Source organism: Stenella coeruleoalba (genome assembly GCF_951394435.1).
Source record: "Stenella coeruleoalba genome assembly, chromosome: 14".
Taxonomy (NCBI): Eukaryota; Metazoa; Chordata; class Mammalia; order Artiodactyla; family Delphinidae; genus Stenella; species Stenella coeruleoalba.
Window position 1 is genome coordinate 71,825,757 of NC_137160.1, and position 24,735 is coordinate 71,850,491.

Here is a 24,735-nt window from a genome sequence, read left to right on the forward strand (position 1 = left end):
GGAAGGAAGTATTAAACACGGATGAACCCTGAAAGCATTATGCTGAGTGACAGAAGCCAGATACCAAAGGGCCAATACTGTATGATTCCACTTATATGAGGGACCTAGAATAGGCAAAGTCCTAGGGAGAGAGTAGAAAAGAGGTTACCAGGGGCTGGGGGAAGGGGCAATAGGGAATTGCTGTTTAATAAGTACAGAGTTTCTGTTTGGAATGATGAAAAAGTTCTGGAAATGGATAGTGGTGATGGTGTACAATACTGTGAATGTACTTAATATCACTGAATTGTGTCCTTAAAATGGTAAATTTTGTTATTTATAATATATAATAATTTATAAATTTATAATATATAAATAATTTATTTATATATATAATATAATAATATACATATTTTTGGCCACACACACACAAAATAAACATACCTAAATGTGCTTCTAAGTAGGTGGGGTTTTTTTATTTGTGCTGTCAGCTAGGGAAGTATTTCTAAGGAGTTAAAAGTCCCTAAAACCACACTTACCACATGGCCTGGACAGACACGGGCTTGAAGATGTGCATCCTTCCTGCCGTGCTGACGCTGAATCCACTGAGAATGAAAAACAAAGGACAGTGTGGTGAGAAGTCAGACCCTCCGACCACATCCCTGCCAGACGGCGGGGGGGACAGCCCGTCGTGGACACCCCGAGGACAAGTGTGTCTCACGCTGTGTGATGAGGGACCACAGGCCACAGAGACAAGGGCAAATGCCAAAAGCCAAAAGCCAAAAAAAAAAAAAAGATAGGTTCTTAAATCCGGAAGACTGGCTTTTAACCCAGCAATACAAAGTCAGCCCAAAACTAAAAGCCCAGCAAAGGGTGTGGGGCAGCAGCGGCACTGGACACCATCTTGCTTCACCTGCCTGCACTGTCCCATCCCACCCCCTACCTCCTGTCCCCCACACTCCATCTGTGTCTTTCATACTTGCATAAGAAATACATTAGTGGAAGACAGAAGTTTAAAAAGGAAAAATGTAAACCATAAGCCCATGTCGTCAATAAATCTAATTTTTATCTTTCCCTCTCAGTTCTATCTACAAGGCAACGTAACTTCTACTGTTGGAATTCAAGTAGAGATAATTTCCTCTCCTGCTTCTTCCTACTCGTGACAGTACCTGAGTATTTCCCCCCAGAATCCGGACGGCCCCCTGGCCCTGGTCTACCTGCCCAGGCCCACCTGGATGATTCCTCCTCTGCAGCCCCCCAAATGGCATCTCAAACACTGTTGCACCTGCTGGTTGTGTGTCTTCCCTGCAGCCCTCAAAGACTTGGCGCTCCTGCTGCATCATCCTCATCTGCGAACTTGCAGGGACCAGCCCATGGAGGGCACACAGCGAGTGTTCATTTAACAAATCGAGGCAAATGGATGAATGTCTGTTCACCGCTGTTCTTGAACTTCATACAGCAGCAGATATCCCGTAAATGTTTCTGTTGGTACTTCGTGACCCAACTCCCTTATATCATGTCCCGAATGTACTCTGCCTTGTGTGGCTCATGGGAGGGCAATGTTATTTCTCCTGATGTGGTAAAAATGTCACACGTGTGACTCTGCTGTTAATGATTATCCAACAATGCCCAAACTGACGCATGTTTCGAAGTCTACAGTGAAAGAAGCCTTCTGAGAGATCTCCTTACCCGTCTCCGTCAAGGTGGATTTTTGTGTCGCTCCACAGTCGGAGAACCATCCCAATGGTACAGCTTTTACTACGTGGGAGGGAAGAGAAGACGCCTAGAGTTAGGGTCCACCCGCCTGCACGTGGTCTTCCCTCGCTGTGTCTCCACCCAGCCTGTCCAGCTCATGGGGGACCCACCACCTGCCCTGCGTCCAGCTGCCTAGGTGTGTATCTGGGAGAAGCTCTAAGGCTGTCTGCAAGGACTGCTCACCACTGAATTCCAGAAGATGTGGGTCTGGGATGGCCAGTGACCCCAGCTTAGAGACAGTCACAGGGAACTCTGACCCCAGCATTCTGGTGTGGCTGCAGCTCCCTAAATGCCAGGTCTCAGCTGCGGCTCTCGGGGGCCAGGAGTAACCAGCTGACCACACGCCCACATTGCAGCAGGGTTGAAGCCGCTGATGGCTGGCACACGCCTGGCACAAGGCCACACACAGTCCGGGGGACACAGGCAGGTCGTGGCAGCCACCCCCAGCCTCCTGTCCTGGAGTGACAGGGGAGGGGAGAGTGCCAACACCATGACTGGAGTTCACTTCTGGACCTCTGTTTCTGTACCTTTTGTGCAGCTGCTGTTTTAAAAACTAGTTTAATCTGCTTTTGTTTTGCCCATCCTAACAGTGAAATGATACCTGACCACTTTAGAGCCTGGCGCCGCTGAGAAACACAGAGGAAAAGAAAGGGCTTTATCAGAGGGTCTCCTCGGATCACTATGAAAACTCTTCAGGCATTTGAAAAAGAGTCTGCTTGTGAGAAACAGCCGTCACTGCCAAGGGCAGCTCAGACAATCTCCAGGGATCCTGTGCTGACATCCCTGCTACCGCCTAACAGCCCCCCAGGGAGTACAGTTACACACACGCGACTGTGCACACAGGCAGCTCTGGGGTTCAAGGAACCCACTCTCCCTCCAGCGCTTCGGCAGCCACGGGGGATCTTTTCCACCCTCTGCTTCTGTATCTGTGGGGAAGGTAGTTTCAAGCCCTTTGGGTCAAAGTGGGCTAAGCCTTTTGTGTTGGGCAAATTCTCTGGTGCCACCCTGCAGTCCTACCCATTCTTTTTTTTTTAACATCTTTATTGGAGTATAATTGTTTTACAATGTTATGTTAGTTTCTACTGTATGACAAAGTGAATCAGCTGTATGTATACATATATCCCCATATCCCCTCCCTCTTGCGTCTCCCTCCCACCCTCCCTATCCCACCCCTCTAGGTGGTCACAAAGCACCGAGCTGATCTCCCTGTGCGATGCGGCTCCTTCTCACTAGCTAACTAGTTTACATTTGTCCTACCCATTCTTGATGGGTTAATGATATTTCCTTTGTAGAGCTGCAAAATAAAATTGACGTTGAGACTCAGAGCTCCCAGGGTTACTCAGCTGTGTCGCACTGGGGAGAGGCAAGAAGGGGGCCGCTGGGAGCCCAAGACAGACATGTAGAAAGCCCAGGCTGGAGGGTGCCCTGGGAGGATGTGGGCAGACCTGGACACTCGCCCTTTTTCAGCACCGACGACCCACACCAGGGACTGGAAATGAGGAGAGAAAACGGCACAGAGAGCTACATGGAGCACAGACTGGGGAGCCACAGGCCCAGGTCCGTGGCAGGCGGAGACGAAACGGTCCTTAGGAAACCAGGGCAGCATCTAAACTGCCCTCCTCCGTTAAGTGCAGAGATGGGGAAGAGCCTGGTGAGAGCTACACACGGTGGGCAGAAGGCCACGGAAGACTTCCGCTCAGGGTCTCAACCTGGAGTCAAGAGTGCAGACCAGAGACCAGGACACGACTGTAACAACTGTGCCAATTCCATCACGTCCCCTTATCTGTTATTGCTGTGAGTCTCCACTAGTCCTGTAATGAGTGACAGTGAGATTTTTACAGTGAAGGAGGGCCTGTGGGTTTATATATATGGGAAGTGGGGACGGGACACGTGGTCAGGGAAACTGGGTCTTTTTAGAGGAAGCACAGCCCTGAAGGATAAAACGGGTGGGTGGGGGTACCTCTAGGGGAAGGAAACGGTCCCCGGTCCCCAGGGCCGGTGCGGCAGGGACAGAGAAGCGGGCGGGGCCTGCGCGGGGGCTGGAGGTGTAGGAAGGAGACAGGCCTGTCCTTTACGGGCTGCAGAACACTAACAAGTGGAGGACGGTGTTCGTGCTCACAGCACCCACGGTGTTCCCGAATCTGAAACAAAATAACCCCAGATGGCCCCTGCAGGGCAGCTGCTCTGATCCCCAGAGGAAGCACGTGTAGATGTGACTCCAGGGGAGAACCCGTGAGCCCGCTGTGGCTGGCGTCATCCCATGCTCTCTCCTGACACTGCACTTGGACCCCCTCTCCTCGCGGGGAGTCCTTTTGGGGGCACCTCATCTCTCTCTTTTTTTGAATAGGAAACAAAATCTCATGGCAGGAATTTAGAAAAACAAATGTATCATGCTCTCAGCAGGCCAAAGGCTTCTGTAAGGACGAGGGCTTTGTTTTCAAGCTGGAGATGGATAAAAGCGCCCAGTTCCCGGCCCCTATGCCTGGGCGTGGGGGACGCTGCATCCGGCCCGACAACAGGAAGGTCCATGTGGTTCCCGCTTACACTCTGAAGCCTCTTGACCCATGTCCCCAGCACAGGAGACCAGCACTGGCCTTAGAGTTGGCACCTGTGCTTGGGCTGTGGCGCAGGCTGGGACAGCGGAGGGGATGCTGGCCTGAGCGCAGAGTGTGCAGCAGAGGCGAGAGGACCCAGGGAGCGGGGACACGCTGAGAACTGAGGCTGGTGCCCAGCGGGCAGAGGAGGGGCAGGGCGCTTCAGAGAGTGGGTGAGAATGAGCACGTGGGCCTGTGTGTAAAGAACGGTCTCAGGGTGCTCGTGTGTCTAACCTTCGTCCATCTAGACTGTGAGCTCCAAGGGAGCAGAGGCCGGTCTCTCCCACTGATGTAGCCCCCACGTCTGGCAGGGCACCTGGCAGGACACCTGGCAGGACACCTGGCACACTGAAAGCGTGTGCGAACAAGGGCACGCCCCGTGACGGTATGAACAGATTGGTGAACGAGGGGGCACAGGGGACAACGAATGGGAAGGGAATGAGTGGGTCTACACCACAGGTCTACAATAAAAACCCAGTTGTGAGTCCCAGCTCTGTTACTAGGATGGCCTTGGTGTAACCACTCCAGCCTCTTGGGCTTCTGACTCCTTGTTTGTAAAACGCGAGTCATAGGACCGCCTACCCCACGGGGCGAGATGCTTATGAAGCAGCGGGTTAACTGCTCTGTGCTCTCTGAGCAAAGCCACGGAGATGACCTGGAGGGGGCGGGGGGCAGCCTCCTATGAGGCCCTGGTGGCTCGGGCTGAGACGATGGGCACATTCTCCAGGGAGGCAGCTTCCAGCTCAGGGCCAGAGAGCATTGCTGGGATGGATGACACATGGTGGGGGAAGTCCTGCCCCCAAAGGCCCTCAGAAAGGCCGGCCAGCCACTCCAAGAACAAACATAACCGTAACACCGTTGAACGTCTCTTTGCCGCGTGACCAACGGACGGAGCCCCGGCCACTTCTGAGGGCACCTGCCTGGGAGCACCCCAACCTGGAGCCCGGAGCCCTGTGGTCTCCAAGGGGCTCCTCGGAGCTCACCCCTTAAAGCACATCCTGACACAGGTCCTTCCAGATCCAGACTTCCCCACCAGCTGAGGCTACGGGCGCCAGCTGGGACTCATGTCCCTAAGTGAGCTGCAGAAGCTCACTCAGAATGCTCCTATGTACTGGGAACGAAGTCATAAAGGAAACACCTTCCCTTTTAGTTCATTTACTTGTGACAAGCAGTGGAGTCCTGGCCACGAGTGTGGAACGAACCCCACACTTCCCCATCACTGGGCCCGTCACCCCAGGTTCTGGTGATGGTTCCCTCCATCCCTGAGCTTACAGGCTCTTTGAGGCCGAGAACCGTGGTTACTATTGCTTCTCTGTTTTCCTGGGCTGAGCCTACTGCCTCATACACAGGAGAAGGCAAATGAATGGTTTGCTTAATGAACGAGCAAATTAATGAATGATGAATAAAGGGCGTCTACTTTAATCCAGTTTTAACAACTTCAGGTTCTGCAATGAGCTCACTCGCATTAACTTATCCTAGAGGTAAGGAGAGCCGTGCACCTTCATTTCGCACACATAACAGGGTCTATGATATAACTAACCTGGCCTCCAGTTATTGGGAAATCCCAAACCTCTCCTCAAGCCTCTGACCCAGGACCCATCAACAAGTACTTGGGAATCCACGGGATATGAATACGGCATAAGGTGCTCGATACAACGCCGATCGATCACATACTTCTACATGGGATGGTCGGCCTGGAGGGCGCCTTCCTGCTTTACCTGGCTGGCTCTTGCTTGTCCTGGGGTGTTCGCCACAGCCGTCACCTCCTTCAGGAAGCCCTCCTGGTTAAGGTGCCCTCCTCTAGGGCACCCCTGATAGGACCCAGGGTTAAATCTCTAAGCACAGTGCAGACCCTGAGCTCTCTGAGAGCAGAGACTGGACCTAGCACAGCACTCGGCACACAAGAGCTAAAATCAGGGGCTCCACCGTTCCCAGTGCCTGATCACCCCATCACCTACCATCACCAGCCCCCGTGGATGTGGGACCCTGAAAACCTTCTTCCAGAAGCAACTCTTGCCCCCATCAGAGAAAGGAGCCGCCGTCCATCAGACTCACCTTTCCTTACTGGAAAAGTCGACTCCCAGCAGGATACTCTCCTCCGTGTCCTGGCGCCCGCTGCTGTCCACCACCACCATGTAGCGGGCCCGCTCAGCCCAGGCGCTCTCCAAGCGCACAGCCTAGACAGGCAAAGATGCTCTTACTGGCCTGCCTTACCAGATGGTCACCCCTTTCCTTCACCAATCCAAGACCAAAGACTTTTGTTTCTACCTTTCCCCCGTGAGTTTAGGAATTTAGATGAAAACTCCTACGTCTCGTTTATATCCCCAGCATGAAGGATGGTACCTGGCTCAGAGGAGACCCCCAAAGTTTGTTAAAGGGGTTAACAAATGAATTCCAGTGAATGATGATTCCAGCTTAGCACAGACTGACCCAGAGACCTGACACCCCCTTTGTCTGCACCTCTGGGTACCGAGGAGCAGAGCGGGCTTTGGCTTTTGAGAACGGTTTGGGAGAACTTGCTCTGATGTAAGAGCCCCACCCCCCCAAGCCCCTGCTCGTCAATAAGTCCCTACCAAATTTCACAATTAAAAATTAAAACTTGCCACTCGCGTCTCTTCTTACCAGCTTGATTCTATCTTCACAACGCAGAAGGTTGATCATTACTTGAAGATGTTGAGGCAGGTCCCCTGTTGGATCAATGAAGAAAGTTTAAAAAAGGTCACCCACCCATTTTCTAGGCAGGATAGGTTAGAATAGGCTGATTCCGAGGGTCTGAAAGAAGACCTGGACTTCCCTTAGTCCACTCCTGAATGTTTTGCATGAGGATGGGTGAGACAGTTTATTGCCACGTTTTTAAAAGTTGCTTTTATTTTCTGAAATAATTGCAATACGGGTTGCATAATGAAAATCTGAAAATGAAGACAAGTCTAGAGGAGAAATGTTATTAAATTCAGGCAAACATGACTTTGCGGCGGGGTGGGGGGCAGCAGAAACTATAGACACAGCTGAAGACAGGGATTTGCTAAGGGTTGGTCTGAAGGAAAAAGGACTGGGGGTCATTTCCTGCTTTCAACTCCTACATTTTCCATAAGAGAGAGACATGACTTCTACAACCAGGAGGGGAAATGTTTAAGTGACTCCATAGCGAGCAGGTACGTGCTGGGTACCCAGAGACATAATCTGATTAAACAGCAATGTCATTTTTTTCTTGCTAAAAATTATGTACTCGTTTGTTTGTACCTCCTTGGTTATTTAAAAGAGGCAGTAATGGGGCTTCCCTGGTGGCGCAGTGGTTGCGAGTCCACCTGCCAATGCAGGGGACATGGGTTTGTGCCCTGGTCCGGGAAGTTCCCACATGCCTTGGAGCGGCTGGGTCCGTGAGCCATGGCTGCTGAGCCTGCGCCTCCGGAGCCTGTGCTCCTCAATGGGAGAGGCCACAGCAGTGAGAGGCCCGCGTAGCACCAAAAAAAAAAAAAAAAAAAAAAAGAGGCAGTAATCCAGAGTCAGCTTTTGAACATCTCTGAGCGGCCCCAGGGTCCCAGGGGTGCCTCTGGGCTATAGGGACGGGAGGAAAGGTTCTCTGAGGCAGTGAGTCTCCACAGCTACGCAGGATCCACCTCACCGAAGAAGGGCTGTGTGTCCCAGGCACAGGGGCCCCCGTACCTGAGCTTCGTAACTAGCAAGGAGCGAGGGTGGCTCCAGTGCCACTTTTTTCCTAGCTTGTGTATTTCAAAAAAAAATGTCTGCATGGGGTTCTTTCTGAAGAAATGGTTCATCTGTAAAGATGCTGATCTAGAAGAAAGTGCAGGGAGTAACTCATAGAAAATCCATATTCATTTCAATTTGTGCAACACCCTGAAGAAAGAGAATTATCTTTAAAAAAAAAAATTACCCTATAGATCACAATTAGAACCCCAGAGGGATCAATCCATTGGATGGGTTCCTTTTGCAAAAGCATCCTTTGAATTTTAGGGGAGATTGACAAATGATGTCCAAATGGTACTTCCTGCCTCAGAGAGGAATCAGGTCGTTGGAAACGTGCCCCCTCGTCTGTTCTCTTACAGGATCCCACAGTGGAAGACACCCTACACTGGCACCACGTCCTATGAGGGACGACTTGGAGGTAACGGTCCCTGTTCCCATCTTGTCCCCAACAGCACCCTCACCTGTCGTGTCACCAGCGTGATTGGGATGGCACACAACCACCATGGCTGGTTCTGGGCCCACCTGGGCCCCACCCCCACCCCCACGATCCACTCCGAATCGCAGCAGCGCACAGACGAAAGCAGAAACCAACCCCTTAACTGATGAGTGGCTCAGTGAAAGGGACGTTTTCCACACAGTGGGACTGTCTGCTGAGATGTGCAATTGCTGACAGAGAAAAATCCCAACCCCGGCCTGGTAGCCACACACAGTCTCTGTACGTTCAAGTGTCCAGTAAGCAAAAAAAAAAAAAAGGCAGAGAATGTGAGCCTAAAGCATAGGTCAGCCCTGGAAAGAGTGAGGCTCAGCCTGACTGGACTGGCTGACATGAGCTGCATTACTTGACATGGACAGAGTGAACCCTCCACTGTACTCGGCTCAGCATGGGGCTTCGCTTAGGGGACTGTGGGTCGTCCAGGGGACTTGACGTGACGTCTAGTCTGTGCCTGCCCCAGGGTCTACTGAGCATCTGTGGACAGTGGGCGCCCCCCGTCTCCTGGAGTTCACCAGCCCTCCTAGACCCTAGGGCGGAAGAGCCAGCACACTAGGCTTCCTTCCTACTCCCGTGGACATGCCAGAGATGTGCCAACCAGCAGGACTTCGGGTTTTTACACGACGGTTCTGCAGTCACACACAGTACGAAAATATTCTTTGAATTAGAGGAAGGACACATTTCATACTTAGGGAACAAAGCTGAGCACTGGCTTTGTTTACGGGTTATGGTTAAGACACAAGCAACAGTTACACTCTTAACAGGGCAGAACCGTTAGCAAATTCAAGAACGAAGGTTCTGTTCATAGTGGTATTGTACCAGCAGTCACCGTAGCAATAATTACAGCAATGTACGCTGAGCACCTAAGAGAAGGTAAGTCTGTTTATGTGCGTAAATTTTAAATTCCACGACGTCTGAGTTACCAATATTTGAGGCCCGTTGTAAAGATTAGGAAACCGAGGCTTAGAAGTTGACGATGAAGGTTCTGTACGGCTGTCGAACTGGGATCAGAAGCCACGTCTGTCTGGCTCCAAAGCAAATATTCTTTCCATGAAACACACTGTCTCCTTGGGCAGGAAGATCGTTTCCTTAGCTTAAAACAGACCTAAATCTTGATTATAAACATCAGTATGTGAAAATATTGACTGAGCCTTCGTGTTTGCTATAAAATGCAAGATAGGAAGTTCTAACCTAAGCACTCAGCTCCCAAATGAGGCTGGATGACTTGAGGTGAGACAAACAAGATGATCCAAGTGACAAAAAAAACTGGCCCCAACTGCTAGCTGCTTTGACCTGCCATTGTTCTGAAAGGCAGAGGCCTTTCCAGCTCCTACTCCGACACGTGCTGCCCGTTCAAGAAGTTCCTGCAGAGGCTCCCCGCCAGCTACAAAGATCCACTTGTACGCAAGTGTTTCCTGAACTCCTCTCTCCAAACTGCCTTCAGGTTCAGAGTCAAGTCACCTAAGAAAACCAGTCTTGTTACTTTGCAGGCATCTCTTATTTGCTTCCTTTTGGACCTCAATTAATACTCAGTTTGATCCCCACTTTATCACTTCTGTCTACTTCCAAAAAAACAAACCCACCGTTAAAGAATAAAGACTTCCCACTCCAGTACATGCCCAAGGCTCGTAAAGAAATTCCCCAAATGAGAGTTTTCCAAAAGCTCAGAGAAATGACGTACTAGGCACGTAGGACCCCAGGGTGGTTATTTTCAAGGGGACCACATCTGGCTATAAGGCGTTCTGGTGCATTTGTTAAAAAGTCGTCCTGTAACTTAAAATCTGCAGTTAACTGATACACTGGGTAGGAAATCTTTATATCCAAACAGAAAGCTGCTGACCTTCTTACGTAGACACCGTGGCCAAAGGGTCGCCGGCTCCCGGTGCCATCTGGAAAACGTGCGTCCCTGCTCGAGAGCCTCTCCCTGCAGCTGTCATTACAAACCTGTGCTCCGCTATTTCCCTGGCCTTGAAAACCAGCAAAGTGCTCACCACCAGTAATGGAGGGTTCCTCTGTGGCCCAGAAAATAAGTCCCAGGGTAAGAGCGTCAATTTAGAGCCATCACCTGCATGCTTGTGGGGATGCTGAAGACTCCGCTGGCCTTGAGGGCTGCTTCCCTGTTGTAAGAAGAGGGCTGCTCCTTTCACCATGAAAAAACTCTCACTTAAGCTGCGGGGGGGGAAAAAAACCAGAGCACAGTTAGGCTGGAATTCACAGAGGAGAATGGGCAGAGACATGCTGCAGAGGAAAGGCTGGAGAGTGGCATGTAAAGTGCAAATGGGATAAAATAGCTTCTATAGTAATTTCACACCATACTCCCCCCAAACCTTTGCTACAAGCCTGCTGCTGGAGAGTTTACGTGATAAAATAATGCTTCGGCTAAAACACCCAAGGTTCTCCGTGGGCTCCTCCAGAGCTAGGAGCCCCATCCTGCAAGATGCTGTAAAGGGACCACTCTGTAATACAACATCTTCTAAAAATAGAGACCAGCTCTCTGATGAGCAGAGGGTGGCTCCCTTCTTGAATTTTTCGTACTCTTGCTGTTGATCTTTGCTTCTAACTCTCTGAACTTTTAACAACCTCACTGCTTCTTGGTGTCTTCCCTTTACAGAATACAAGGAAGATGAAATCAACTTTCACTATCTGTTTGCATCTTAAGAAAAGTGGGTGGCTATTGACCAGTTTAACTTAGTCAAGCTTGCTGTGTGGAAAACCTGTAGAAAATCTCAAGTTGACCCAATGAATTTCTCAGCAGAATGAATCTTTGGTCTTTGTTATTTTAATAAAAGCAATCACATTTATATTCAACATATAATTTTAAAAATTACAATAAAAAATTTCACTTTCACGATTTGGCTACCAAAACAAAATCTTTATCTTATGCAGAAATTAAGACTGTATAAACCAATGGACTGTATTAGCTATTAATTACCACCAATTATTTAAAAATAACATCATCTCTGAAAACTACACATAAGACACACCAAAATTAAGTGTTTTTTTTCTGTGGGGGGAGGGTTGTACCACCTATAATTATCTTCTATTTCTTAGCATCTTCCAAACTTACTATATTGAGCAAATATTAACTTTTATAAATGATTTTTTAATTTTCAAAGTAATATAAACATGTACTATACTTTACAATGCAAAAACATTTCATGTTTATTAATTTTGTGAAAGAAGATCACAAATTATAGGGAACTATACAAATCATTCATTCTCTCTTCAGCAACCAATAAACAATTTGATTTGAAAAAAAAATCTCTAAGTAACAGAAGTGCTATTTTTTTTTTTAATAGAAAGCAAAGCAATTCCTGACAGAAACACAAGGACATTTTCTGTAATATAAAACAGCAAAATCACCACTGCCCCAGACAGCTAATGTAAGTAGTTAAACACTCTCATCCTGGACTAAAAAACTCAGCTAAGTCTAAAATACAACCCTAGGAGCTAAGAAAACTCACCACATGGACTAGCATTTAAGTCAGCAGCTCCTGGAACTGAAAAATGGTTGTCTTCCATACTATGAAGTCCATAATAAAATCTGTTCATTTTTCTGGTTAAATTCTCACGCTAAAAATCATGACGGCTCAAATACCAAATATGAAGGTTTCAGTTCTGCCCCTCTCAGCCAGGCCTTTGAGTTACGGACAACTTGGCTTTCTCTCCTTCCTAAAGGCAACGCTTTACATATGGACAGCACTTCTGCATCTACCATCATGCACGTACTGCCAAGTCATCCTTTCCACTCTGTGAGTCCCGTATCTGTGCTGCAAGTTTCAAGTGTTGAGGAGCCCAGGACTATAAATAATGGAAGAAACGAGAAGCACCCTTTCTGTGAGGCTCACTTACCCACGGGAGACAAAAAGCTCTTTAGCATCCATCGGCCAACAGAAAATCCAGGTTGTCTAGTTTTAGCAAATTGCAGACTTACGCAACACTTTTCCACCCCCGAAACGTATCACCCACTCCTTCCTTAAAACCCTACAACTGAGTTTGCTTTCAGAACTATGCTGTTTTAGATAGACACAGATCACTTACTACCTATTCTCATCACTGTCTGAAAGACTCCAAAACACATGAAACTTCAAACAACAATCAGTTCATCGAAGCAGCTGGGGGAAAAAAATCTTTGCAAGGCATCATCAACCTGTTTTTGTTCATGAGTTTAAAAAAAAAAAAAGGAAAAAAAAAAAATCCATACTGACCAGAAACCTGAGCCCTCTGGAAACCGCCAGCCATTGACGGTGACCTTTGCCTTGGAAATCATGGGCAAAAATTCCCCTTGGTTTCCCTTACATTTCCTTGGGGGAAAAAAAAAAAAAAGGAACAATGCAAAAGCATAGGCTGGTTTTATCCCGTGATCACTTACAAGGCCAGTTGTTCCTCAGTGTTCCTGAGGCCAATACGGAATCACAGCCTCCCAGCTACACGTGAAGTCAGGGGGCTGTGTGGACGGGGGCCCTGAACACTGTGCCTCTGTCCTCCTCCCGAAATTAGTCACAGGCGTTTACTGTAAAGAGGAGATTTGAAGCTGCAGGGAAGCTCAGAGAACAACACATCATCCCAAGCCCGCGAGATGGTCCTGCATCTGCAGAGACAGTAAGCAGATACAGCACGAGGAAAACCTCACTGGATGACTCTCGGAGGCGAGAGGCCACAGAGCACGGCAGTCATGGGACTTAGGAAAACGAGACACAGATATTCTTTATGACCCTGTTTCCCGTCTTCTGCTCTGAGCTCACTCTGGGCCCAGAGCCTCCTGCGCCCTGTGGGCGGCTGACGTGAACACTCTCTCCCAGCCAGGGGCCAGGGCTCTGATAGGAGAGGCGCAGAACCCGATTCAATCCATCAGTCTCAAGACACCCCGCCGGGGAAGGCAGTCCCTTACGAAATCCATTTCGGGGTTGGGGGTGGGGGGCACTCGTACTTTACTAGGTTCTGGGGACAAGGAAACCAACTCACAAACCACCCATCCCAACTATGGAGAAATCAGCCTTCTGCCCAAAGATGCTGGTGCCCTGAAGAGAGCGACTAAAGCTCCAGGAGGTCAGACCCAGGCAAACAAAATGGAAAAGTCCTGACGGCGGATTAAGAACAAGTTCAGCCCCTGGCCTCCCTCCTCCATCCTCACCGCTTTTATCTCCACAATACAGATATGTCTCAGACCCCGGTTTTAGGAGATGACACGGGCTCATAATTTCTGCAGGGCACTGCAGACAGACAGGATCCTCCAGAAAACCCCAGCCCTCAGAGCAGCAACAGTCAGTGTCATCCAGAAACCAAGACACGGCAGGGGCGGGTGGGGGGGGGGCCAGAAATCAGCGGTGGCGATACTTACTAACTTGGGCTGGAAACCTCTGAAGAGCAGAAGTAGGGAGCTGGCTGGCTGGAGGTGCAGACGTCAGTACAACAGAAAAGGTCCGGGACTGCCGTGGTCACATCATGAATTGAACTGCCCCCAGCCCCTGCCTTTCCCGCCCTCCAGAGAAGGATAAACGTCTGAAGAAGAGGCTGGACGGAGCCGTCCAGGAAAGCAGAGTCCCGGTCCCGATGGCGTTCCCACCCAGACGGCAAATGGCTCTGGTGGAACTCTCGTCCTTCCCTGATATTTGGGTTTAAAAAGGCCCTTGTCCCTGCACATCCTGATGAAAGAGGGCCATTCACAGGGAGCAAAACAGCTGAAGTTCCTCTAATCACTTTACTCCTACGGCTTTGCAGTGGGCCTTGGGAATGAGCAGCAGGGTGTGTATTAGAAACCGCGAGGAAAAACAGCTTGTGGCCCAGTAACCCGCCCCGAGCCATGAGGACCCCATCCTTGTTCAAACCGTCACATATCACCAACCATTCACCCAACAGTGACCGTGGGCAGCGGCCACCGTTAGTTATTGGGTGTTTTCACAAGCACCGTTTCATTCTGGAAATCCTTCGGTCGTGCTAATCACTCCTGGAGGAGGCAAATCTGGGGTGTGGGGGACGGCATTCCAGGTAGAGGTCAGCAGGTGCTCTGAGAACCTCAAACAAGGGGCGCAGGGCAGGCTGCAGCGGAAAAGCAGGTGCGGGCCCCAGAGGGTGCGGGCCGGGACTCCGAAACCCACCCAGCGGGAGCAGCTGGAAATAAAGTCAGCGTGCAACCAACCACAGTGCAGGGCAGGATGAGATGAGTCCCCTGCCAGAGGAACCCTGTAGGGCTGGGAAAAGGAAATGTCTAAGTGATGGGTTCTGGAACATTCTGTGAAGGAAGGGCACTGAGTAGACTTCTGGGAGGGCCTCGTCTGGAAGGTTCTCCCAGCTCCCAGATGATCGATTAATCCTCACACAAGAGGATTAAGTGAAACATACACTACGATTATGCTTATTTTGCAGTTGAGGAAACTTCAGCTGCAGGAGCGTAATCTTTACAAGATGGGATGAGACCCACTTCTCTCGGGCCCACGCCCACCTTCTTAACCCCTGGAACGCCCTCGCCTCTGCCCGTCCAGAGTGACAATCAGAGCGGAGACCCTGCAGCCACCTCTGCCCTGCCTGCCCTGACGGCCAAGCTCAGCATCACCAAGGAGTAAGGACAGGACCCATCCCCAGTCCTCCTTCCCAGCACGTGACTGCATCAGAGGCGCGGGAAAGATGCAGGGAAACATCCTCAGAGAGAGAAGACTGGGCATCAGCCCCCGGGGGGCAAGCAGCAGGGCTGCCACCATCACAGTAATGGGCCAGGACACATCAATCGGTCCTTCTGGACTGAATGGGGATCCTGGGGGGCTGGAGGGGGGGGGGAGCAGCACAGCCATGCTGGTCAAGAAGCTGCTTCTCAGCAAGAGCACCGCCACTGCCCGAGCGCCCACCACGTGGTAGAGGCCACACGAGGCTCTCAGCTGTGCCACCCTGTCTAATTCCCAAGCTCTGCGGGGAAGGCCTTCTTTCCTCTCTGACAAATGAAGGAAGCCAGCCCAGCTCCTGAAAGCATCCCGGGGAGAGCCTGGGCAACCTCATCTTCAACCAAGGCCCCTGGGGACTCTGGTACACATGGAAGTTCTAAGAAAATACAAGGCACTGGTCTGGGAATCCATATTTCCGGGTTCTAATGCTTGGTCTATTCTGGGTACGTTCTGATATTCACTTACAGGGCTCTCTGTTCATTCATTCGAATAGCCGAGTATTTGCAGACTAAGGAGAACCACGCTAAGCCAGGCCTTAAGGGATGGGGCTGTGTGTGGGCAGTGTGGATGTGTGCCAGGCCACTTAGAAACATAATTCCTGAAGAAGGGAAACATCAGGTGCAGAAACATCACACTACAGAACAGGACACTAACGCTCCTCATTTCCAACTCTGGCCATACATCGGAAGAACCTAGGAAACTTTTCCTTCTTTTCTTTTTTTTCTTTGCGGTACGCGGGCCTCTCACTGTTGTGGCCTCTCCCGTTGCGGAGCACAGGCTCCGGACGCGCAGGCTCAGCGGCCATGGCTCACGGGCCCAGCCGCTCCGCGGCATGTGGGATCTTCCCGGACCGGGGCACGAACCCGTGTCGCCCGCATCGGCAGGCGGACTCCCAACCGCTGCGCCACCAGGGAAGCCCGAAACTTTTAAAACATATTCACGTCCAGGTCTAACGTCAGACAATTCTAGTTCAGAAGGTCTGTGACGAGTCCTCAGCATCTGCTTTTTTAAAAGTCCCAGAAATTGTCCCAACGCACATCCAGGGCTAAGAACCCCTGAACTTAACAGTAACAGAAGACACAGAAGAAACTGGCTCCCCTTGTGGCCTTCATAAGAGTACCTTACACACAGTAGGTACATGATAAATGTTTCTGCTGGTGGAAGATAACACCAATAAAAACGTGTGGTCCTCTCGGAAGGAGATTAACACAATCAGGTGCAATGTAGGGAGGTCACACTAGGTCAAAAAAACAAAATAATACCCTCCTTGGAAGCAGCAAAACAGGTTAGCAGATAATTGCACGGGCCCTTCTTCTACCAATACTGTCAGACTCACAGGTGTTCCTGCCCTTGAAAGGCAACCCTGCATTACAGTCATCTGAGGTGACAATCATAACGAGGGATCAGACCTCTGATAAGCTCTGCTGTTGACAAAGCACTCTGGCTAACGTCAGCCTATTTGATCTTCATGAAGCTCTCCCATGCAGGCTGAGCGGGCATTGTTATACTCATTTTATAGATGACGAAACAGGAAGTTATTAACCGGTTATGATTTTAGGATTTCTGATGCTACCTCTTGCAAAAAAAAAAAAACCCCAGAGAAAATGAGCATAAAAGTATAGGCTCGGGCTTCCCTGGTGGTGCAGTGGTTGACAGTCCGGTTGAGAGTTCGTGCCCCGGTCCGGGAAGATCCCACATCGGTCCGGGAAGATCCCACATGCCGCGGAGCGGCTGGGCCCGTAAGCCATGGCCGCTGAGCCTGCGCGTCCGGAGCCTGTGCTCCGCAACGGGAGAGGCCACAAGAGTGAGAGGCCCGCGTACCACAAAAAAAAAAAGAAAGTATAGGCTCAAAAAAGGATAGAAATTAAGACAACATTGTAAATCAACTATACTTCAAAAAAAAAGATTCAAATTGACTGGCCTGGTTGAAACGAACTGAACTATTGATACTTTTGCGTGGATAGAATTAACTCTCGATCGCACTCAGCTCTGCCCAGTGATTACTGAGTAGACTGGTTTGTCCAGTGGACTTGACGATAATTCAAGAAAAAAATGGAATGCATATAAAGTTGTCACTACAGAAAAGGTGGTGCCCGTGAACACTCCCAAGAGGAGCTTCCATTAATTCCATCTAGGTTAAATACTGACTGTGCCCCTACCGTGCCTGGTCAGTGCTAAACCCTGGGAATTCAAAGTGAAACAGAAACGGTTTCTGCCCCGGAGCAACAGCACAGTCTAGTGGGTCAGACAGACGCAGGACAGTACCTGCAATGTAGCGCAGCAGGTCCCACGACGCAGGGATGTATAAGGTGCCATATATGCACACGCACGCGTGCACACACACATACACACACACACTCAGGAGGGAGGGATGCCCAGCCCAGCCGGGGGGTCCAGGGAGATCTCCCTGAAACACCACCAAGCTGGGCCTCAAAGGACCTGTAAACAGGGACAAAGAGAGCAAGGAGCAGGAGAGTAGGAAGATTCTGCTACACGTGCCCTCCAGGGAACAGGGGAGGAGGATCTGGTCTCTGTGGTAAGAGGTTCCACTGAGAATTCATAAATGTCTATTCAGGTTTATAAGTCAGTTCCTTATAAGTCTGGTTAGCATGAGTTGCTTTCTCAGAACTTGATCACCCCTGGGTGAACTAATATTCCAGTTTCAGAACGTGCAAAGCTAAGAATCAAACCCTGGGCGAGTTATTGAGCCAGAAGTTCTCAGCACCCGAAGGCCTAGTAGCCACTCATCGAGGGTTATTTTAAGTAAGTCAACGATACCTCCAATCCGAATGGGGCTTCATAATTTACAGAGAGCTTGCCCCTACATTTCTTCACTTAATTCTTACAATGCCACTTTTCTGATGAAAGAACCAAAACAGAGAAGATAGACGACGTGTCTGGCGTTGTACGGCCCATAAGGGGCCGGACGAGATTGACAGGCTTCAAGTTCAGGGCTCTTCCTGTAGAATCCCGAGGTCAGACGGCAGGACGGTGTGACCTGCAGCCACAGGAGCAGCAGGGAGAGCTGGATGGATGCAAGTCTACCTTAAAACCACTCCTGGCGATGGTTTAGATGGATCCAGAACCCCCTTCCTACCAAAATGAAGTTTGTAAAGATGCAAAGGAGACGGAAGACCTGTACATGGAGTAAGGTAAGCGGCCTGCAGGTGGAAATGGAAAACTCTCTTCACTGCTCTCCCATGGGTGCCTCCCTCATTTTCAACTCAAGTTCAAAAGTCACAAAGACCCCGGGCTGTGCCGAGGCCTTATTTTTATTTTGTCCTTTACGGGGCATTCAGCAAGGCCTTGTCCCATGTGCCATTCTTCGGGGCCTAAGCAAACAACTCACCTGACACACTGATCAGCTAGAGCCCCCCAAAAGCTCCCCTCCACACAGGATGCTGACAGCAGGGAAACTCCAGCTCTGCAGGGCCTTCTACTCAGGGAATGGGGTCACTGGCAAGAAATGCTGGCAGGGCTTGTTACAAATGTCTTTGCTGCTGGGGCATGTATTGTTTGGCTAGAAGGCGTAGGCTTCTCTCAGAGAGAAGGAATGTCCAGAAGTATTTTGGACAGTAAGAGACATTCTCTGCAGCCAGCTACGCAGCACTCCTTCCTACCATGGGTAGGAGCAAGCAGCCGAATATACCAACAAGCTCGCAGAACCGGGACTTGCCCCCCCCAAAACCCCGGAAAAGCGAGACAGCAAATAACACACCTTGGATTGGCTTCACAAACCGTGGGATAGCTCCTCGATGGCCCCCAAGAGCCCTCAGGCCCCGTGTGTGGAAGCCGGAGCCAGTGTATCTTCCCGTGAACGTCTGGTACACCGGCATCTAAGCCCCCTTCGTGAGCGCAGAGGGAGAAAGGCCACACTGTGCAGGAAACGCAATGGCAGCAGAGGCAACCTAGCCAGCCAGAAACAACAGGCACACGAAGGAAATGTTTTTGAAGTAACTCAAAAATTCCAAGAACGAATTGTGTCAACTGTCCCCGGTTCTCGGCCCTTTCTTTGGGATGCAGCCCATCCCATATTCATGGGTCGCCAAGCCCTAACCTTTCCAGGGCGCCCTTTCCTTCCCAGTCCCCCAGCCCCGTAAGCCATGCGACGTCCACTCACTGTGTGCCCGGTTCTGTGCTTGGTCCTCAGGGTCCCTGCAGGGCAGTGCTTTCCCAGAGAAAAGACATCTTCTCCACCTGTGCCGTCCAATACGGCAGCCACCGGCCATAGAGGCCTATGTTCTGAACACTCGAAATGCGATGAGTGTGACTGATGAGCTGAATTTGTCATTTTATTTGATTTTAATTAAATCTGAATTAGCCACGTGCGGCTACCAGCTATGATATGGGACAGCACAGCTGTACCGGGAGCTTGCAGCCTAACGAGAGTCAGAGCAGAGAACAGAGGACCCCGTGCCTTAGTTCCCAGCCACTGCTCTTGTTACATTATGTCCCAGCTCCAGAACGTCCAATGATGCAGCATTATCTATAGAACCCAGAGTCCTTGTGCTTGCTTTGTACAGCAGCCAGTTAGCCATGCCATGTCGCTAACTAAATTTCAGTCATCCAGCACTCTCGGACCTCAGGGAGCTTATAATGCAATCAGCGAAAGTGATTTATAATAAAGAGCTTCCTTGTATCAGCTCTTACACTAGTCCTCCCACACTCCATGCGATCTCTGCTCCATCCCCGTCTATGTCATTGTCATCATCAACTCTTCTACTCTGGGTCTCTAGCACAGTCTCCTCTCTCCTGATTGCCTCCCCACGTCCTGTCCACCTTCCAACGTTCACGCCTTCTCCAGGAAGTCCTCCCTCACGACCCTAGCTGCAAGCCATGCTCTTCCCTTTCGACATGTTACAGCACCTTCTCTCACCGTGCTGGTGAAGAACCTGAGGCTCAGAGGGTAAGTCACTCATCCAAGGTCATATACTTAGAAAGGGATAGGAACCCAAGGCCCCAAACTACGTTCCTGGACCTATTTACCTACTAACTGGTGGCGATGTTATCTTCACACCAGTATATTTTAACTTCACGATGGGACTCCAGGGCCAGGACACACGTAATTTTTTAAGTCTCCCTCCCTGCCTGACAGATAATAGAGTCGATACTCAGAAGTAAATGCTCATAAACTGGCCGAGCTGTACCCTTCTCCAGCCTCAAAGCATTTTGTGACTAACTCACCTTGGTCACCTCTGAGCAGCTGCAACAGTGGGCGCTCAGCACACACAGGATGAACAGGACAGATAAGACTCACAGATAACAGAGAACAAACCAGTGGTTACCAGCGGGGAGACGGGCGGAGGGAGGGGCAATATAAGGGCAGGGGATCAAGAGGTACAAACTACTACGTTATGCAATAAGCTACAAAGATATACAGTACGACACAGGGAATATAGCCAATAGCTTTTAAAACTATAAATGGAGTACAACCTTTAAAAATTGTGAATCACTATATTGTAACCTGTATTGTATATTGTAACCTGTAACTTATATTATACATCGACTATACTTCAATAAAAAAATAAAGGGCTTCCCTGGTGGTGCAGTGGTTGACAGTCCGCCTGCCGATGCAGGGGACACAGGTTCGTGTCCCGGTCCAGGAAGCTCCCACATGCCACGGAGCGGCTGGGCCCGTGAGCCATGGGCGCTGAGCCTGCGCGTCCGGAGCCTGTGCTCCGCAACGGGAGAGGCCACAACAGTGAGAGGCCCGCGTACCAGAAAAAATAAAAAATAAAAAAATAAATTAAAAAGATGCCCTATTACTCAACTAAAACATGTAACCTGGGAAAATAGTTCTCAAGCTTCAATCAATTATCAGACACCTCTAACTAAGCATTACAACCTCTGGAAAAAACAAAAGACTCACTGCATAAATGCAGTTACAGTCATGTCCTCTTGGCAACGAAGTGTTTCAAACAACACAACTAAGTTCTCCTCATCACTGGAGTCCTGAGAGCCAAGGCTACGACTTCTCCGTCTCTGGACGCCCCTCAGATGTGCACTCAGTAAATATAAAACCGAGAAGAAACATCTTTGCCGTGTGTCATGCTGGGCGTGTCATACATATTAACCTAATATTAACCTAATCCTCAGCATCCACCTGCGGGGAAACTGCAGCTCAGAGACATCAAGTCGCTTGTCCAAATTCACGTGGCCGAAAAGCGGAAAAGGCAGGAGAAGACACCAGGAGTCTCACCTGTAAGCATTTCAAACCTCTGCCAAACTGACACCCATGGGGAAACACAGAGTGAAGAAAGTAAGTCTGCTTCTCTTCCCCAACAATTCAGACCGAAAACCATCTGGTGGGCAGAGCAAGGCAGGCCTCTGGGTTAGGGAGAGGGTGTGGTGAGCAGCGGAGAGGTGGCTGCAGACAGGGGGGTTGATCAGACAAGTAAACACTTTAGGGACAATGGGAGCCAGGTTCCTATCAGAAAAGGGATTACAGGGGCTTCCCTGGTGGCGCAGTGGTTAAGAATCCGCCTGCCAATGCAGGGGACACGGGTTCGAGCCCTGGTCTGGGAAGATCCCACATGCAGCGGAGCAACAATGCCCGTGCGCCACAACTACTGAGCCTGCACTCTAGAGCCCGCAAGCCACAACTACTGAAGCCCGCGCGCCTAGAGCCCGTGCTCCACAACAAGAGAAGCCACCGCAATGAGAAGCCCATGCACCACAACAAAGAGTAGCCCCTGCTCACCGCGACTAGAGAAAGCCCATGTGCAGCAACAAAGACCCAATGCAGCCAAAAATAAAAATAAATAAAACAAATAAATTTATTTAAAAAAAAAAGAAAGAAAAGGGATTACAAATATGGAAAGAGAAAAAACTAGAATGAACCCAGAGATGTTGGATCAGAATTGAAGGTATTAGCTTGAATTCATGGTTTTCAATATATTTAAATAGAGAAAAAAATACAGATGCAAACGTGTGTGTGCACGTGTGTGCTTGTGTGTGCACGTACCTCCACGTATCCCCTAATTCTGCCCACTGAAGGGGTCTGTGGAGAGCAATGCCCCCAACAGTAATAATAAGTACACTTACCTCAGCTTCTTTGTTTTTGCTTTCCAGATTAATTTGGTATAATTTTATTTCTTCAAAACAAAAGTCCTTAATTAATATTGTTTGTTTTTAGAGAGTAGAAAGAGCTTCAAGGAATCTTTATATAGAGTACATGAAAAAAAATGTAATATTTTCTGCTTTTTTAACTTAGTGGACATTTAGTTCTCAGATATGCCCATGGATCAACTAAAACCCAAATAAATGGAACGTGACAACCTGTATCTACCACTTTCCATGTTCTGCATTCCACTGTCAGATTTCTAGGTCCAGCCCCAGCTCCTAATCTCATCCATCAATTATCCCTTCCAATTATTATTCACAGGGGTTAAAATGCTTCATAAATTCTTTATTAAAAAATTTTTTTGTTGAAGTATAATTGACCTAACACCACTGTTAGTTCCAGGTGCACAAGATAGTGATTCACAAAATAATCACCACCTGCCTCGGTTTTGAAATTCCATTCTCTACTAAAAGGAACTAGGTAGGGCTCCTTGGAGAAATGAGGGATTCCAGAGATGGGGGATGGAAAGTACAAGATGAGGTCTGCCATCTGGTGTCAGAAAATAAGGCAGTGCTTAAAGGAAGATGTGGATACGTCAAGGGACAGGGAAGCCACCTTGAAGGAGACCCCACAGGCTAAATCGGGGACAATTTGAACCTTGAAGTCAAGAACACAATTAACAGACTATGAACCGATGCATGAAACAGACAAACAGGAGTCCACACAGATATAAATAAACGGAAAAGTTGAGGGGGCATCGGGTACTGACCTAATTTCAAAGTATTCCCCCCGCAAGAAACACTTCTTGATAAAGGGGGAAAAGAATACCTGTGCAGTAAAGAAGCCGGGCAAAGCCACTTGAGGACCACGGCGAACATCACCGGTGATGAGACACATGGTGTTGCTCCACCCGAATCTAATTTTGAGGGAACATCAGTCAAACCCAAACTGAGAGACATTCTACAAACTGCCGGGTCTCTCCCTTCAAAGTGTCCAGGTCACGAGAGTCAAAGGAAGACTAAGGAATGCCCCAGACTGAAGGAGAGTCAGGAGACAGGACCACTACATGCAGCAGGCGATCCCGACCTGGATCCTTGACAACAGAGGACACCGCTGGGACAAACGGTGGACCCTGAATGGGGTCTGAGGATTAGAAAAATGTTATTTGTACTATATTTGCAACTTTTATGTACGTTTTGTTTCTGAATTTTTAAAATTACTTAAAAAAAATTTTTTTTAAATTCCACTTAACTGGATTTTGGCAAAAACACTCCTTTTAATTCTTCTCTATTGGCCAGTGATTAAAAACTTAAGACCCTCTCACTGGTCATCATCACTGGCAGACGTCCTGACTTCCTGCTTCCCTCTTAGATGCTCTGACCCGCAGCACCTGAGATCTCTCCCTGCCTCAGGACCATTTCCCCTCTGTGTTTCCATAACAGCAGCAGCCTCGCTTCATGCCTAAGGCAGTGGAGGATGATGGGAAGCTCCCCTCTCTGGGCTCCTCTTGGTCTATGGCTGTCCAGATTTCGAGAGCCTCGCACACACATGGCCCTGGCCCACGTAAGACCTAATTTTAGCGTTTTCCTGCTCTGAGACCACACTTTCGGAAAAGTGGGGGGCCAACCTGCCCGGGCGAGCCTCCCATTGTGACAGGCACGCGAAGTCAGGACGCTGCAGACCTGCAGGATGTGACTCAGCATCCTGTTTTCAACGGTTGGGGTGGCCAGCAGATTTGGCACCAAGCGCTGCAGCTGACCTCACCTCTCAAGACAACAAATACCCAGGTTAATGGGTGGGATGGGCCCGTGGCATCAGCTCTCCCTGTGGGCCTCAGGGCCAAACCTAAGACAACCTGCCTCTCTGCCCATCTCGCTGGGTCTCCTCACGAATACCCATCCGCAGGTATCTACCAGGAACAGTTCTTCAGAGAAACTGACCTGGCGGTATTTTAAGGACACCATGAGTCAAGCAACCGATCTTGTTTCTCTCTTTGCTTTGACTCCCAGGAAGCTCAAAGTCAGATGTATAGCCAAACTCCGGTAACTATACCAACATTATGCCTTGAATCCCACATACAAACGTTCTCCTCACTTTGCTTTATTTTCCCCTATGTTCACCATGTTCCACTTTTCCAATTCTAAATCATACTGTTCCCTTTGAATGTTATAAGCTGTTTCAAATTGCTTTTGGGCAGAGCTATGGTAGACACAGCACACATGTTACCTTTGGAGGGTAAGGACTCTTTTTTTATTTAACATGGAATCCCCAGCATTCAGCACAGAACCCAATACACATATAGGCACCAAACATGCTGGGTTGGCCAAAAAGTTCGTTCAGATTTTTCCATAATAGCTTATGGAAAACCCGAACGAACTTTTTGGCCAACCCAATACACTGGCTGGATTGATAAGGCAAATATAACTCTAAATAAAAACTGCTGGGCTTCCCTGGTGGCGCAGTGGTTGAGAGTCTGCCTGCCGATGCAGGGGACGC

At 49.3% G+C, this 24,735-nt stretch overlaps 1 protein-coding gene across 2 annotated transcripts in view; it reads right to left on the reverse strand.

Annotated features, from left to right (window-relative positions):
- SSH1 (slingshot protein phosphatase 1) overlaps nt 1-24,735 on the reverse strand; it is a 63,115-nt gene that overhangs the window by 23,758 nt on the left and 14,622 nt on the right. For both annotated transcript variants that reach the window (XM_079943582.1, XM_079943583.1), the window contains exons 3-7: nt 10,586-10,689; nt 6,948-7,012; nt 6,381-6,502; nt 1,666-1,734; nt 516-581 (exon numbers count right to left, since the gene is read on the reverse strand). In XM_079943582.1, coding sequence (XP_079799708.1) covers nt 516-581; nt 1,666-1,734; nt 6,381-6,502; nt 6,948-7,012; nt 10,586-10,689 — 426 coding nt within the window. The remainder of the gene's footprint in view (nt 1-515; nt 582-1,665; nt 1,735-6,380; nt 6,503-6,947; nt 7,013-10,585; nt 10,690-24,735) is intronic.